Source organism: Patagioenas fasciata, chromosome 1, assembly GCF_037038585.1.
Source record: "Patagioenas fasciata isolate bPatFas1 chromosome 1, bPatFas1.hap1, whole genome shotgun sequence".
Taxonomy (NCBI): domain Eukaryota; kingdom Metazoa; phylum Chordata; class Aves; order Columbiformes; family Columbidae; genus Patagioenas; species Patagioenas fasciata.
In genome coordinates this window covers 172,961,705-172,977,969 of record NC_092520.1, presented here as the reverse complement: position 1 = coordinate 172,977,969, position 16,265 = coordinate 172,961,705, and the positions used below count along the sequence as shown (strand labels likewise).

Below are 16,265 nucleotides of genomic sequence, written 5' to 3'. Positions count from 1 at the left end.
AAGGGACCTCGAAAGATCATCCAGTCCAATACCCCTGCTGGAGTAGAAACATCTAGATGAGGTTACACAAGAAGGCGTCCAGGCGGGTTTTGAATGCCTCCAGAGTACGAGACTCCACAACCTCCCTGGGCAGCCTGTTCCAGTGCTTTGTCACCTTCACTGTGAAGAAGTTTCTTCTCAAATGTAAATGGAACTTCCTGTGTTCCAGTTTGTACCCACTGCCCCTTGTCCTACCATTGGTGGCCACCGAGAAGAGCCTGGTTCCATCCTTGTGACACTCACCCTTTATATATTTGTAAACATTAATGAGATCGCCCCTCAGTCTCCTCCAAGCTAAAGAGACCCAGCTCCCACAACCTTTCCTCGTAAGGGAGGTGCTCCACTCCCTTAATCATCTTTGTTGCCCTACGCTGGACTCTCTCCAGCAGTTCCCTGTCCTTCTTGAACTGAGGGGCCCAGAACTGGACACAATATTCTAGATGTGGTCTCACCAGGGCAGAGTAGAGGGGAAGGAGAACCTCTCTCGACCTACTAACCACCCCACTTCTAATACACCCCAGGATGCCATTGGCCTTCTTGGCCATAAGGGCACAGTGCTGGCTCATGGTCATCCTGCTGTCCACCAGGACCCCCAGGTCCTTTTCCCCTACACTACTCTCTAACAGGTCGTTCCCCAACTTATACTGGAACCTGAGGTTGTTCCTGCCCAGATGCAGGACTCTACACTTGCCCTTGTTAAATTTCATTAAGTTTTTCCCTGCCCAACTCCCAGCCTGTCCAGGTCTCGCTGGATGGCAGCACAGCCTTCTGGCGTGTCAGCCATTCCTCACAGCTTAGTGTCATCAGCAGACTTGCTGACAGTGCACTCTAGTCCCTCAACCAAGTCATCGATTTATTTTCCGTGGGGAATAAAGGCAAAGTGCCAAGAGAGCGGGAGTTCCTGGTAGACTCGGATGTTATTTGAGTTTATCGTTAGGTGACAGCAGCGCTGCTCCCCTGTGAGGGGGCTGGCAACCCCCTGCCGGTCTTGTGTGCTGGCTGCTGTTCTCCGGGAACTGCTGGAGAAATGAATTATGTTTGTCAGGCAACTACAGCCATACGAAGAGAACAGGAGAGTTAGATGGGACCCAGCAGGGCCCAAGGATCTATGCTGCTATTTGTCATTCCCTACATTGAAGAGAAGCTGCCAAATTAATGTGTACTGTGATTAAGTTATAAAAGACATACCCATCATTAACTAATTGACATGATAAATGCTTTCTGACCACCTGCAAAACGAGGAGATATTTTTCAAGTTTTAGATCCTTCTGCATGACAGGAGGGAGACACAAGATTAAGTGATACATGGTTTAGAAGCAGAGTGCTTAGTTTGTATTTAACTAGTAATTAGTAGATGTGACTAAGAAACTAAACAATTATATCTAACATCATCAATTATTTCTTAGTATAGATGCATTGTATGGCAAAATTTTCAAAAATTGTAATGCATATGTAATAATTGTGTGAATATAAGCAATGCAAGAGCATCCAGTCTTTGAAACATTTATGGAGGATGATCCCCAGTGTTCCCCAACACTGACAAAATAAAGAATGCCACTTAACAGTATAATTGACTCTGCTGTTAAGTTTATTTCTCCGCTTCAACATTTCCCTAAATTTTCCTCGTGCCATGGAAGCCCCTGCAGCAAACTGGTGACCAGCCTTGCAGAGGTTGGTGGACACCTGGTGGAAACTGTTCTGCTTCATTGTCTAAAGTGCCTCTGCCAGCAAAAGTCTGGTTACATGTATGCTGCTCTCACTTCAAGTATACAGGGTGTTTGAAAAAGACTGGCCAAATTTCAAACCAGTGTATTTCGCAATGGCAACATGTTATACAAAAATTTGCAAATGGTTTAGTGAGTTATCAAGTCACATGCTGCACCACAATTACGGATTCAGTCTTCCTGAACTGCAGAACGCGGAACACCTCGTGCTGTGAGGTTGCTATCTTGCAAACAACAGAGGCCAGGGGCTGTTTGTGTGCTTGGAGAGGCATCTAGCAGTGATTATGTGAAACTCCATGTCCCACCCTTTCAAATGGTAAGAATTTTATTCATGTGCAGTTCCTGGTTACAGAGATATCATGACTTTGAATTGGATCCATCTTCTTGAAACACTCTGTATAATTCTCAGTAATGCAAGTAAATTCCGTTGACATTTTACTGCTGGAGTTGGGGGGAAAAGAGTTTGAGAAGATCACAAGCTGATCGGCAGGTTTTTTATCTCAAAAACACCTTGTTAGGGCTGGATGTTCCCATGCCCCTTTATGACGTCATGGGCAGATCTCCCAGCTGGCTGGGGACACTGACCCAGCCTCGGTGACCTCAGAGCCTCCAATCTCATAAGCAGACGGACAGGCTGCCACCTGCCTGCCTCTGCCATCTTCAACATCTTTCAACATCTCATGGGTATGAGGACATCTGCCACACCTGCCGCTGACGGCAAGCCAGCTTTCCTCTAGGCGCACCAGAAACAAGGATGTATGAAAAGGTGAATAGAAATTTTATATCTTTATGTTTATTTTTGCATATCCCCCTTCCCCTGACACTGCTTAGAATTTGCTTTCAAGAAAATGTGAACAAACTGCCTGAAAAATTCAACAGATTTGTTTTTATTTGACTCCACTATTCTCGTACAGCAGCAACTGGTAATCTTGCAAAGGTATGTATCAAGTTGGTAGTTTTTCTTCCTAAATTACAATGTACCTTTGCACACAGAAACTCAAAAGGATTCAGGAGCTCCTGCCCCTCCAACACTCAAATATTGCTGTTCTGCTGACTGACAGTCTCTTAAACGGCTACCTCAAAACCGAGGGCCACTTGCATCAGGAGACATCACATCTTGGAGAAATTGTGCCTTAGGTCACCATGCCACCCACCACAGTACCTCGTGTGAGGCAAGGCAGTGCTTTTTGCCTCCTCTGAATTGTCTCTCCTGACCCATGAAGGGTTATGAAGCCAGTGGAGAGCTTATCTGTTGTAATCTCACCCATCTCTTTTTCACACACACAATCTAGTTACAATCATCTAATACTGAATGTTAATAAACTATGAATTTGGTTATGCTTTTAGTGTGGGGGAATCTGGTACTAAAAAAGGAATCTATACACAATTCTACCAAGTTAGTCTATCATGGATATAAAAAATGATTTATAAATTACATCTATAATGAAGATTTTAAACTTTTTTCATTATTTTTGATTTTTTTTGAAAAAAACAAGCAAACAACACAAGTACAGGAAAGACAGGTCTTATTCAGGTACATTTTTATTAATTCTTGCTTTTTTTTTTTTCCCAAAGATCAAAGCAAAAAAAGCCAACAACAGCAAATCAGAGCAAGAGACTGCAAATCATGTTCTTGCTTCCAGCTTCATTTTTAAAATCTGAAAAATAAGGATATTTTGTAGCATATTTTGAAATGCAGAATCTGAGTATGTTTTTGGCACTCTCACATTGGTGAGACTGGGTAAAGCACGTGAAAATAAATTTAGTGCATTAATAGGGCTGTAATCCTACAGACACTTGTACGTGTGTATAATCCCATTTCAACCAACAGAGAAGCAATATTGCACAGGAATAACAACCTTTGGGTTGGCAAGAGCTGGTCATTACTGCGCAAAAGAGGTTATTCACAGCCAAGTGTGCCTGGAACACTACAGTCCTTTTCTCTCAGTTGTGTGTGTTTTCCTGTAGGCTCATGCTTCTCTTACCTGCTGATCTACTGGGATTAAAGTTTATTTAAAGAAGATCTCTAGCTGGCTCCTTAGGCAGGGATGGGACAGGAAATAGCAGTTAAATATGCTTCAGCTAGTCCTTGTAAGCACTTCCATGAACAAGGAATTTAGCTTGTCAGATTTAGCCCTAATCCACACTCAGAGTTTAGCAACCACAGCCAATCTGACGAGCCCTCCAGATGATTATGTGGACTGGCTTGTTGACACTGTTTTCTCCCACCATGTTGTTGTCTTTGATATAGAAACACAGTAAGAGAAAAATCACACTTTCTCACCACTACTGCTCCAGCAGTGAATATTATTGTCACTAGTATAAATTACACAGTTCATCTACAGTGCATTTCAGAAACAGCTGAAGGAAAGGTGCAAAGTGAAGCATTGTCTCCCAGAAGCACCTATAAACCAGTTCCGTATTAATATATTTCAGTGCCAGTTCCCTGCTCTGTCACATCTCTTGCTCTGCTGCCACTAATAAGAAAAAAAGCCATTTACCAAAATGAATCAAAAAGGTTTCTGCAGGTGTAGCTACTGCAGCTGCTGTCACAGCAGATGAGAGAACTCCAACTTCATTCACTGAACCTGCTTTCTCACCAAAGAAGTCACTTCACGTATGGCACACTGGTACTTTTCTGAGGCTGCTTTAAACTCAGCCAGGTGCTTCTCATAGCTTCTCACAGCTTCCAGAAGCTGATTCCTCTCCACGGCTCCCAGGATGGCATGGAGGATCATTTCAATGCCGAGCCCAAGAATAGTGATGCTGATTCCTCCAAGAACAGATGCCCCAATCTGTGCAAGGAGGCTGACCAGCTTGCTCACAGTGAGAATTATAAGATTGGAGCTGAGTAATTTAATAGCTACCATCCCAGCTGTTGAAGTCGCTTCTCCAAGAACAATGGAAAAAACTTTCTGAGCTATTGCAATTTTCTCCAGCTCGGGCTCTTTGATGTTATACAGTTTCTGGTACAGCACAGGCTCCAGCTTTTCCTTCATGTCACTATCAATCTTCTGTACCTGATGCTGAATCTCACTCATCGCTTGAATGATAATGTCACAGTTTTCCTTGACAGTGCTGCTTTCTCTCATCTGAATGCGGGTAAGGTTACAGCCCAGGTGTTCATTCAGCACTCCAGCCAGCTCATTTGTTGCATGGAAATTCATGGACATACAGCTGAGTAATTCCTGGTGCAGATGGATCAGTTCTTGCCGTCTTTTTGGGTTATCTGGGTAAAGGAGGTCACTCAGCGCCATTCTTCAGAAATAGACTTCTTTAAGAGAGAAAAGAAAACTCTTACGCTACTCAACACCCACAACCCTTGCCCTTAAAGAGCAGTGAAATGTCCTTTGTCTCTATCTCACTGGTTCTCCTTATACTCAGAAAGTCAAATCCCAAAGCATAGCTCATAGATATATAAATCTTAATACTTGTTTGGGATCTTTAGCCAAATGATTGGAAAAGGACTCTATGAGATGTTGAATATATTCAGAGCAACAAAAATAGCTAACAAATATGTAATTAGAAAATTGGTAGAATGAATATGTGTCATTCAATACATTGGAAACTGAAGATGGTAGAAGCTGAACTAGTTCACTAAAAACCAGAACAATCTCATTTAATCAGCAGAATCTAAAATAAGCTGTGAAATGAATGGCCTGTTCTAGACACACTTTTGTATCAGCCTTCTTTTTTCAATTAGTGGCATCTGATTTTTAAACAACTGTGTTGACCGGTGGAGTGGACACAGCCTGTAGCATCGTAAGAGTTTTTTATGCCCATGTAGCATATTTCTACTCACATTCAAGTGAAAATGTTATTGTATAAATAGTCTGTGCTTATACTGATAAACTCACACTTGGGAACTCATAGAGAACAGTAGAATTATCTATAATAAATGCATCCTAACCTATATCGCCCTGTACACGTCTCCCACTGTGTTTTCTTCCCTGATATTTAGCCCCTCCTCCCTCATTGCTTACTCACTTCCCTATTACTGTGATTCCCCATTGGTTTTTTTGTTCATTAAAAATCACACAGCTGCAGACAGCCATGTGATTTTCAGCATGACCTGTGAGCACCGTTAGCTGCACCTACTCCAGCAGCACATCTGTGACAGCAGACTGCCTTGGAGCAGCTTGCAGGGAGAGCTCTGCTTGCGCAGCCACACTCTGTCCATGCCCAGGGAGTCCTGTGTGGGACTAACACCACTGGGTGCTCACCAAGCTCCTAGGACATGACTGGTCAGAATCTGACCCTGAATTATCACTGCACATAGCAGAGGACAAAATTTAACTTATTTAATTCCTACTCCCCACACCAAACACTTGTGTCTAATCGTTAAGGTCACCATTATTCTCGGAGCCATCACTGATTTGGCAGTAAAAAGGCATATTTAATGCATTTTACTTCATCACCTACATATCAATATGCAGAGTCGAAAGTGACTGAGTTACCAGTGATCATGGAGTCACTCCTCATCACTCAGCTTCTGTAATCAACTCTGTGCCACTTCCAGCTGCAAAGTAAAAATGCTTTAGCATGATTTTGACTTACATGCATCTGTCTTACTTTGCAACAGGGGCAGACTTTGAATGAGCAGGATGACTAGCTTATTTGTTGATATTTTTACATTCTTGGCCTTCTTATCACAAATCTGGACCACTTTTATGCAAAGCTTCGCATTTTTCCAAGATAAATCTCTTGTTGCTACTGGTGCCTATATATCACAGTTATAGCTACAAATAGTTTTGTGTAGGAGACTAACTAGATTTTTCTTCTTAAATTATACCTTCATGTCATTTTGGTCCTTTGTAGTTCTTGCGTTATCTGCTAACTGCAAATCATCTGACACTGACCCAGCTGTATTTTACTAAACACACCCTCCCCCACAAGATCACTGTAGAAAAACAGAATTATTTCAACAGTCCTGTAGCCAACTTTTAGTCTCGGTATTGAAATACAAGCCTGTCTGAAGACAATCATTTCCACATTTTGCACAGTACAGTACATTTTTTTCAGCCAGTTACCATGTGGATCTGTCAAGAGAATAAACTCTTTAACAGATCCTTCTCTTTCTTCAAGCTGAAGGGAACAAAGTACATATACAGTAAAGATTTGTGATTGTCAGAAAACATAAAAGCATGTCAAAGCAAAGTATGATCTCATATCAGTCCTGCCTCAGGGATGTTGCTGGCTTGCTCTCTGACTCAGTGTTATATTAGATCCTTTCCATTCCAGTGATGTTGTGTTGAAAGATCATTTGTTTTTTCTGATTTGTAGAAACTGAGAGGACAAAATATTCTGAGAGGAATAGCACTTTGACAAACATTTTACGTAATAGACAGGTGTTAAGTATCTATTCTTTATGCATTATTATTCCAGTTTCCTATAACTGCTCTATTTTTATGTCTCTTAATTCTAAAATTACCTGTTACTCTTCACATTAGCACTTTTACTAGTTTTCACTTCTGCTTTCTAGAGTTAGGCAGGCCACATACATGTCCATATTTCTGACCATTTCTCCAGCTCCAGGGAGATTTTCTCTATAAGCTTTTCTAATCAAACATTTAGACTGCCTACCTGATTTTGTCTGAGTGCTCCTGCAGTCAGTCGAAATGTGTGTGGAACGATGACTACATCTTCTTTCCTGTGTTCCTCTGGTGGTTTCCAGCAGCATGTGATGAGTTAGGGATCCAGAGCTGGGCTTCAGCTGGGTCCTGTTGCCTGCCTGCTTGTCATTAATTCTATTGTATGATGTTTACCCAGATCCATCTTTTTTTTCTTCCTCATTTCCCCTTCCTTCCAATTTTAACAGTTTTCAGTTTATTTCATGCTAGTTCTCACTTGCTAGATCCTCCAAAGGCCTTCTGTTCCTGGAGAGAATAGGTACAGAATGAAGCCCTCTGCCCATGACAAAGGTACCATCACAGGTTCCTACAGCCATGGTTGAAAAGGAATGGTGTTGTTTGCTGGTCTCAGAACATAAAACATGTAGGACAGCACTTTTAATTCATACAGATACAGGATTAGGTTTTGTACTGGGATATATAAATCTCTATTGTTCATAAGTATAAAGAATGAACATTAATGCTTGCAGCTTTTCCTATGAATTGTTGCCATGACTGCTTTTGTACACTTGCGAATTATGGAAGAAAAGCTCAACAGTCCTACACAAATAGAAAAAATACAAGTTATAGATGCCACAATAATAGACACCACAGACAGTAAAAACGAACTTTATCTGTCACAGTAAGACAAACTTGTACTTCTTGCCTTCATCCAAGCTGTACATCTTTCATGCTCTGATCCTTAGAAAGACAGACCTGCTGCTCACTAGTTTCTGGTCATGAATGCTGCCTCCCCAGTAGAGAATGGTTGAGTTCTCAGATGAAAGTTAAAGGTCAAGCATAAAATGAGCACTCTGCAATTGCCGGCTTATTTTCCCCTGAAAGCTGAGCTATTGTGTTCAGCCCAGAACAAGAGTACCAATCTCCTTTTGTTTCCAGAACTGTAGGCATAAGATGAGCTGAGAGAGAAAACTAATGATCTAACTGTTACATTTCTGCAGTTGTCAGTTATGACTCCTGTTATTAACTGAGAATATCATGTAGTCCTGAAATTCCAGTTGCTGAACTGAATTTAATTGATCAGGCTGGCAGCTGCCTCTGTGTCACATTCTATAGACTGGAAGCTGATTTCAGGTTTTCAACGTTTGCAGTGAATGCAAATTTTTCTCTTCTAGAGTGTCTTATCATTTGGAACATGACAGAAAACCATTTAAACAATAAGCAAGCTGTTTTGTTCCTACTTTACCCTGGGTATTTAGGGAAGATTAATAGCGGTTGTTTCAGACCTATTTAGTTTGAGAGAAGGACTTCATGTGGAGTGCCTTTCACCCTTCTTTGCTGCAATTTGCCAGGTCCTTTCCTCTGATACCATGAAAGTGGAAGAAGTGGTGTGGAGCCTCAGAGCTAGCTCTGGCTGAACAGCAGTGAAGGCTAAAATCAGTTTTGTCATTTCACACAATTCACCCTGCTTTCGCTATGTGAAGGGAAAAGAGTAAGAGGCAGAAGGTTGATCTGAGCACTGAGAGAAAAATCTTAAAAAGTATGAAGTGGGATGGGAAGTTGTAACTGCTTGAACACATCTGACTGTACATCTAACCACAGCAATAGCTGATGAAATGTCTGCTGCAACCAGTCTGGCTTTCCAGGGCTCTGGCACAAGCAAAGGCAACATCAGCAGCTGTGTGCCATGCATCCCAGGATTGTGCCTGCAGCTGGCCTCTCAGGTGCAAACAGAAGGACATAACTTCCTTAGTAGTCAATATGGTAGCAAGACAGGAGCCCAAGCAAGGACAATGTATTTTTCTTCCACCTATCAAGGGGTGTTTGCCACATCTAGCTGCTGTATGAACTGATAGATAACAGTCACATCACAGGAAACTGTAACCTGAAAACATTGCATTACTCAGCCTGCAATTGCATTGCCTCTTGAATGTAGATGTCTGATGCATTTGATTTTGCTGTGTGTATTCCCCCCTCCCCAGAATATGAGTTTAATTCTGTGTAGATCCACCAGTACATATAATACAAACTGAAGGATTTTAGTTCTAAGGATGATGTAAAGTAGATTGTTTGCTAGGACTCCCCTAAATTTACCAATAAACTCCAAAAGGCAAGAATAATTGACTTACAGCACCTCTATTGCTTTTCAGATTGCATGGTGCAGGACAAAGTCATACTTCTCGCAGCCATAAGAATAAAGATACTTGCATCGTATTTTGCTGGCCTACTTGGTAAGACCCCTGCAAAGGCTGACAAAGAGCTTTTTCTGTTTATTTCTAACTGTAATGTCTTGGAGGAGGACAGGTCAGGTGGGTTGATAATTTGTAATATTAATTTCAGAAATGTATCATTATAGCTAAAAATACATCCAGTTTTATCCACCTTTGTCTTCTGGATTTCTTCTGTTTTCAGAGTCAGACCCCACTTCAGAAATGTTAGCTCGCCTTGGTTTCCAAAGTGATAAAGAAAGGCTGGCCGCAGCCTGCCAGAATCTGTATGACTTAGTGCACATCTATGTCTCTTCAACCAACACGATATTACAACTCCTCAATACGCATCTTGGCACCAGTTTCCCCACCTTGGCAGTAAAAGAAAACTTCAGCATTAAAGAGAATCTGCAGCTCCTGGTCAATGCTTTGAAAGATATGCAAGCCAGCATGGAAACAAAAGACAAAGATGTAGAGGAAAGCATCAGCCACCGTTTGTATGCTAAGATTGCTGGTCACATCACCTCCCTACAGGACACGGTCACTGCAGTAAAGGAACTTTATGAGAGTTACAAGGGGGTTGTAAACAGCATCAAGTGTGTACTTGTTGCAGTGATGTTGAAACATGATCGTGTCCCTGACACAGTAGAGTCTGCTATCGGTCAGTTGAGTTCACCTGCCCTATCTCTCCGAGTATCAGAACTTCTCATGGACTATGCTGATATTATGAAGATGCTGCAACAAAATGAGACACCAGGTACCACAGATGGCAGCTCCTCCTCAAGTGGAACATCACAACAACTCAAGCTTCGCTCTCTACCCTCCTCCTCTACACTCGCTTTCCTACAGGCTATCCTTCAAGGACACAGATCCATAAAGAAAAGCTTGAGAATAACCGCTGAGTGTTTAGAGGAGGCTTTCAGGGTGCTGAAGCCACCTTGTGACATATTTCAAGCCTTTGTTAAAACACTTCAAGCCTGCATGCTAGAAATAACAGATAAGAAGCAAGAGACATAAATGTGCTGATGTGTCAGAAATCCATCTTGATTCCTGTTATTCTGACGCAGGAAAGAGTTTAAGCATGTTTGAACACACATACAAGAGGTATCTACAGCAGCTGCTTCTAACCTTTTCATTCTTTTTTGAAATAAGGGCTTAGTATCTTTGAGCATCTAGGGGTCAAAATCAAGCTGTGACAACTTATTATTTGAAATAACTGGTAAACCAAGAGCAACAAGAAAGTAACATGAAAACAACCTAATAGTAAAATAGTTGTGTATTAAATCTTTTTTAACTGCCTGGGCAAGCACTTGAATAGCTAACTTCTTGTTTACCATTTCAGACAGGGGATGGTGAATACAGAGCTCCAGCTTCCTTCCAAGATCAGCAGTGACTGAAAGCTGGGGTCATTTGTGAAATATGTCAGTGAGTTTCAGTTCAATTATTTGTTGACTCCACTGAAAAGCTAAATCACCATGACTAGTCTCCTTGGACCAGTGAGATAACCTCTCTGACAGTAGCCTCAGCCCAGAGCTAGCATCAGTGGAGGTGGGAGACCAGGGGTGAACAGCAAGCAAGACACCTTGGAAAGGGGAATTGCAGGCAGAAAATTTTTCTTATCATTTCTACACTGTTATTTTTTGAAGATGGGAGAACTTCAAGCTGTTCTGCCTTGGGTGTCTAAGGCTCCAGAAGTGCTAAATGAACACATAAAAATGAGAGGAGTCTATAGATAAATCAGAAATTCCAGCTCCAGTTTGATGTTGATTCAACCTCCAGCATTAGACATTGCAGACTGGCAAAGTAGAATGGCAGGTAAATGAATTTCAGTCACATCCAGCACCCATGAAGACAGCAGCAGGCTCCACAGGCTGTCCTTCACTTCAGCGTGAACTGACCAGATGGTATTCACCAGCCATTAGAGGACTATTATGAATGCAGGATCTGCCTGGTTTTCCAGAAGAAGTGCTGAAGTCAAACATGAAAGCTGAAGACAGGCCTGACAAGTCTCCTGATCCTCTCCTGCTAAGTTCCATGTCTCAAAGCAGCTTTATGCTTCCATTCCACACGTGTGAGATGCAGAGAGTCAGCTTGAGATGAGAGCTCTGGCTTTGGTGCATGGGGTCAGGCAGCAGGGAAAGGCCACTATGCAACAGCCACAGACTTTTCTGTCCCTTGGGACCCTGCACTCAAAGGAGATATGCAAGGTTGCACAGTTACTCACTCAACTTTACCACCATGATGCCTTTTGCATCCCACAGACAGACTCTTCCTTGCTAAAAATAAAGGTACTAACAGATCTGTAGAGTCCAAAGTCCCTATGTGTCTTTCCTGAATGTCTAAGGAAAAGCTACCTATAGTAAAGGCTGTCACTAAGCTTCTCTTCAGAAAGGCCATAGATAACTACCCTCCTACCTGAACGTGTCCAGCGAATGTCTGTTTTGATGAAGCACACTGAATGTTCCAGTGTCAGCTGGAGAGCTGCAGCTGAAAGCAAAGGCAGAGTTGAACCTTGTGTAACAGCACAAACTCCAGACGCTGATTTCCTGTGAATTCTTGCCTGCTATTGCAGTGTATATATCTGGATGCAGCCAGAGAATCAGTCATTGCGGGCCAAGCACATGAAAACTCCAACTACACTAGGAAGAACCACAGAGGCGAGGGCAGTGGAACCACTGTTCTTGCTTCTTGAAGCTGAAAGAAAGTCAAGAGAGTAGTCATTTAGAGCTGTTTTGGCTGCCTAAAGCTTCCTGCACTCGCTAACACAGCCTTTGCCCAGAAAAGCTATTTTCTCAAGTCTACTTGCTACTTTGGCTTAGGGCCGGGCAAAAAACTCTCATTCCTGAATGATTGTTTTGTACTCAAAGTTTGCATTGATGCACTATTGTCCAAAGACACAAAAACAAGAGTCCCATATTGGTGGTGGACTCACAGAAGGACAGGGGTGTGGAACAGGCCCAGTGATGTCTTCCAGCACAGGGTTATCTCTGTAGCCACGGAACTCACAGTGTGCTTTACCAAAGAAAGCCCTTCCTCCCTTCTGTCACAGGAAACACCACTATCTGAATCTAAGCTGCCAGCAAATCTCATCTGCCCTTGCGAAAGGAATGCTAGGGACACAAAAGCACGTGTCCTAGGACATCCTTGCCATGGCAGATGGGATAAATGGAGGCTGCAAAGAACCCTAAGACCTCCCATGTATCAGGTGGATTCACCTTTATTGAACTGTGGAGTGCTCCCAGGTTTCACAACAAACAGGTAAAAACTGGGTCATGTGGCTCTCATAGGTGAGCACAATGGGCAAGCTACAGATTGGGCCTTGAGCGTGGCCCCATGTAGGTGCAGCTGGTGAGGACTTTTTGGGGCACTTGAGACCAGACTGTCCTGCAACCCCCTGCATTAAGGGCTATGTACAATACCTTCTACAAGCTGGCAGTGGTACTTGCTGTAGTTCCCCACAGAATGCAGATGCAGCCGGTTACCATGCTGTGACCGAAAGAAGCTTTTGACAAGGAATACCTCATATGGGGGAATGAGGACTTCCTTCTCGGATGTGTGGTAAGAAAAGCCTTGCACAGCTGCTCCCAGGCAAGTGGTCACTGTGAACAAAGTCTCATTCCCAAACCTCTGGGCTTCACTCCAGAGGCTGGAGGTGGAGGTGAAACGGCCAAATCGCACCCTGCTGCCTACTGTGGCCTCGATGTATAAGTCTTTTACACCCCTGTGCACTCGGTAGCACTTTGTTTTCTCCATGCTATCCTTGCTGCTCTGCCACTGCTTCATTATCTGGATAGCAGTCGTTAGGTAAAAGTGAAAATATTTGAAACTGAAGTTATGTCTGTAGTTCTCTGGAGAGCTTCCTGCTGTAGATGTAGCCCAGTTGAGCTCAGAGTGCAGGGAAGAGTTCATGGTGTAAGCCATGAGAACTATGGCATGGCTCTCATGCATCTCCCTTAGGAGACCTACAGGGCTTTTTAACAAAGCCTTCTGAGCCTTCTTCCAGAGACTCAAATAGTCCTTGTTAGCAGCTATTTCCTCTTGGAAATAGTCTCCTCCTTCCAGTTCTTCAATCATCTGCTCTCTGCACCCCAGATACTGGTCATCAAAGGAATGCAGAGACATATCCATCATGAGGTGGGACACAGCCTGCAGCATAGAAGCAAATTAAGGTTAGTATCAGAAATGTGAACTTTTTGTGTATCTCTGTGGATGCAAGCCGAATTTTTCCTTACCCTTCTCTTTGTCATGATTAGCAGAGCAAGTACAGCAGGTAGGCATCTTTGACAAGACCTTCCTGAGCAACCTCAGGTTATAATCCAAGCCCCACCTCAGGCACATGCCAGATAGGATGCCAGAGCTCTTATCTGATATGAAACAGTGGCATTAAAAACTTCAAAAGAGTTGGCCTTTCAGAGAGTGATGGTATAGACCCTGCAGGACAGACCCATGGTATATTTATTTCAATATCCTGCTCAGGATTAATAAGCAGTTTTGAAGAGGGAAAGAATAAACAAAATCATGCACTAGGGCCCATGCAGCCTCAACACTCTCAGAGGTCAATTTTTTCTTCCTGTCTTGTCACACATCTCAGACATGTTTTGGCTCCAGGGAATGATGTTCAATAGAGGACAATATAGTAACAATGTGCCAAAACTTTTGTTGATCCAGTTTGTCTCCGTGAGGCCAGTTAGACTTGTCATGTAAATAAACATAAAACACATGAGTAAGGATTTATGCAACTGGATGCTATAACACAAAAATAAACTGTAATATATTCTGCCTATGAAATGACACACTAATGATCTGTTTCTAGCATTCCTAATTAATAAGAACTGGTGTGATAAGAAATTATGTGAATTGTGGCATTTTTGCTTTTTGATCTCCTAGTGCACTAGTGAAGTACTGTAGTCAGTTGGTAGTTGAATTCTACAAGTAGATATTCACTTAATTTCAAATAGTCATTCTAGACACATAACCAAATTGATACTTTTCTTAGCCTCTGAAGCTATACTGATCCATAAACTATACATGGATCCAGTTTATTTTTCCATGATACCATAATTGCTTTGAGGGAAAGCTAAAAAGCAGTCACAAGAAATAGAGCGATGTTGTCACTGTCCCAACCAACAACACATAGATTTTGTGCGAGCCATGGCTGAGACAATCTGGAAAAGGAGAGGAACAAGTCTGAGAGATCTACTCACAAAAACACCCTGGGAAACCATCTGGCTCCAAACGAGAGGAAATTTTCAATCAAGTGGTTAAAAGAAATTAGGACAGGTAAGAAATAGAACAGAACAATTGAAAGCAGAAGAGTTGAAACTGAACCCAAAGGTACTTAAAGAACATGTTTCAAGTGAATAAAAAAAACAAAAATTAAAAAAAGTTTATTCAGTGGGATAAGCAATTTCACCATTTCAAATAAAGAACAATGTTTACCCCTTTTACCAGCATTTGTGAGGACATCAGCAACAGAAGGCTGGCCAGCACCACTGGCATCCTAGAGTCCACCTGAGACACTGTAAAGAACATTTTGCTCAAGTAGAGGTCATTTATATCTGCTTCTTTCCCTTTTTTCTTGAACTGGAAAATTCTGCAGTTTGTAACTTGTACTCAGGTTTTCATGGCGATTCTTCAACGAAAGATCATTCACCAGTTTCTTACAGCAATTCAGAAGTCATTAATCAATCCAGACAATTTACTGGTAGAAGTGTGCCCACGATCCATACGGCAGGGTCTGGTTGCACCAACTCCAGCTGGTGCATGTGACCTTCACCTTGATAATTCTCTTAATTCCAAGGCATCTAGTGTTCTTGTTCTTGCAAAAAGGCTGAAAATCCTGGTTTGGAGAAGTTTAAAGTGCTGTCTCCCAAGGAGTGATGTGTCAGGACGAAGTGGAGAACATTCCTTCGTCAGGAGCTTAAAAAGCACTTTTATAGAAGTGCAGAGCTCTGATAAAGCCAACATACAAGTGCAGGGTAGGTTGGGATCCCATCTGGAAACAGAGATAACGTAACTATATCTCTTCTCAGCTCCCCCTGGTTTCTAATAATGTGCTGCCAGTCCTACCTTTACAGCACTGCAGAGTGGCACTGTGTTGAACTGTTTACATTGGGTACACTCACAATGAGTCTGTCAATACAAATTCTATACTGAGACTAACCTCTCCCTAGTAGCTGCTTTCCATCACCCTTCCCAATAAAGGGCAGCGAGTTACCTGCAAAGCCCCATGGTCTCTGACAACTCTTCTGCATGGAAAAAAGAGCCAAGAGAAGGTGTCACGACCTCGTCCTGACTACAGAGAAGTCCATTTTCCATTGCCTGCTACTGATAGGCTCAGCAAGGGGGCACTTGTAGCCATGGTGTGATTCCCTGGGAAAAGAGGTGTCTGTGCAACTGCTGGATCCTGTGGACAGAGAGCATTTGCCGAATATTGCTGAAATAGGGTGAGAGATGACATGAAGGTCTCATACTGGTTTGCTTTTGACTAGTTGCTATTACTTCTTGGAAAGTCTCTATCATTTTGGGCTGTATTTTGATGGCTAAAAGTGAGTCCAGAGAAGTAGTTGTGAGCTTATTCAGAGACATGTCCTCTTCTGTTCATGCAGAGGTAAAAAAGAGCTGAAAGGCTCCAGTGGGAACTCGACAATCAGCATAAATGGTCCTGTTAGGATGTTGAAATCACTATCAATTCCGCTGTGTACAATCCAGTTGAAGATTATGTC

At 42.4% G+C, this 16,265-nt stretch overlaps 2 protein-coding genes across 3 annotated transcripts; both read right to left on the bottom strand.

The window, feature by feature from the left end:
* Window positions 1–3,338: 3,338 nt before the first annotated feature.
* On the bottom strand, window positions 3,339–10,399 carry SMCO3 (single-pass membrane protein with coiled-coil domains 3). Of its 2 annotated transcripts, none has more exons than XM_065861669.2 (2): window positions 7,347–10,399; window positions 3,339–5,037 (listed from the first exon to the last, which is right to left on the bottom strand). In XM_065861669.2, the coding sequence occupies exon 2, from the start codon at window positions 5,018–5,020 to the stop codon at window positions 4,343–4,345; it is 678 nt and encodes a 225-aa protein (XP_065717741.1). In that variant the 5' UTR covers window positions 5,021–5,037; window positions 7,347–10,399; the 3' UTR covers window positions 3,339–4,342. The 2 variants fall into 2 exon arrangements, with proteins under 2 accessions (XP_065717741.1, XP_065717750.1); XM_065861678.2 differs by lacking the exon at window positions 7,347–10,399 and adding an exon at window positions 6,221–6,285.
* A 269-nt stretch (window positions 10,400–10,668) lies between these two features.
* On the bottom strand, window positions 10,669–15,495 carry ART4 (ADP-ribosyltransferase 4 (inactive) (Dombrock blood group)). The gene is made up of 4 exons (XM_065857460.2): window positions 14,980–15,495; window positions 12,960–13,686; window positions 11,956–12,234; window positions 10,669–11,723 (listed from the first exon to the last, which is right to left on the bottom strand). The coding sequence occupies exons 1-3, from the start codon at window positions 15,070–15,072 to the stop codon at window positions 12,140–12,142; spliced, it is 915 nt and encodes a 304-aa protein (XP_065713532.1). The 5' UTR covers window positions 15,073–15,495; the 3' UTR covers window positions 10,669–11,723; window positions 11,956–12,139.
* Between the last annotated feature and the right edge of the window lie 770 nt (window positions 15,496–16,265).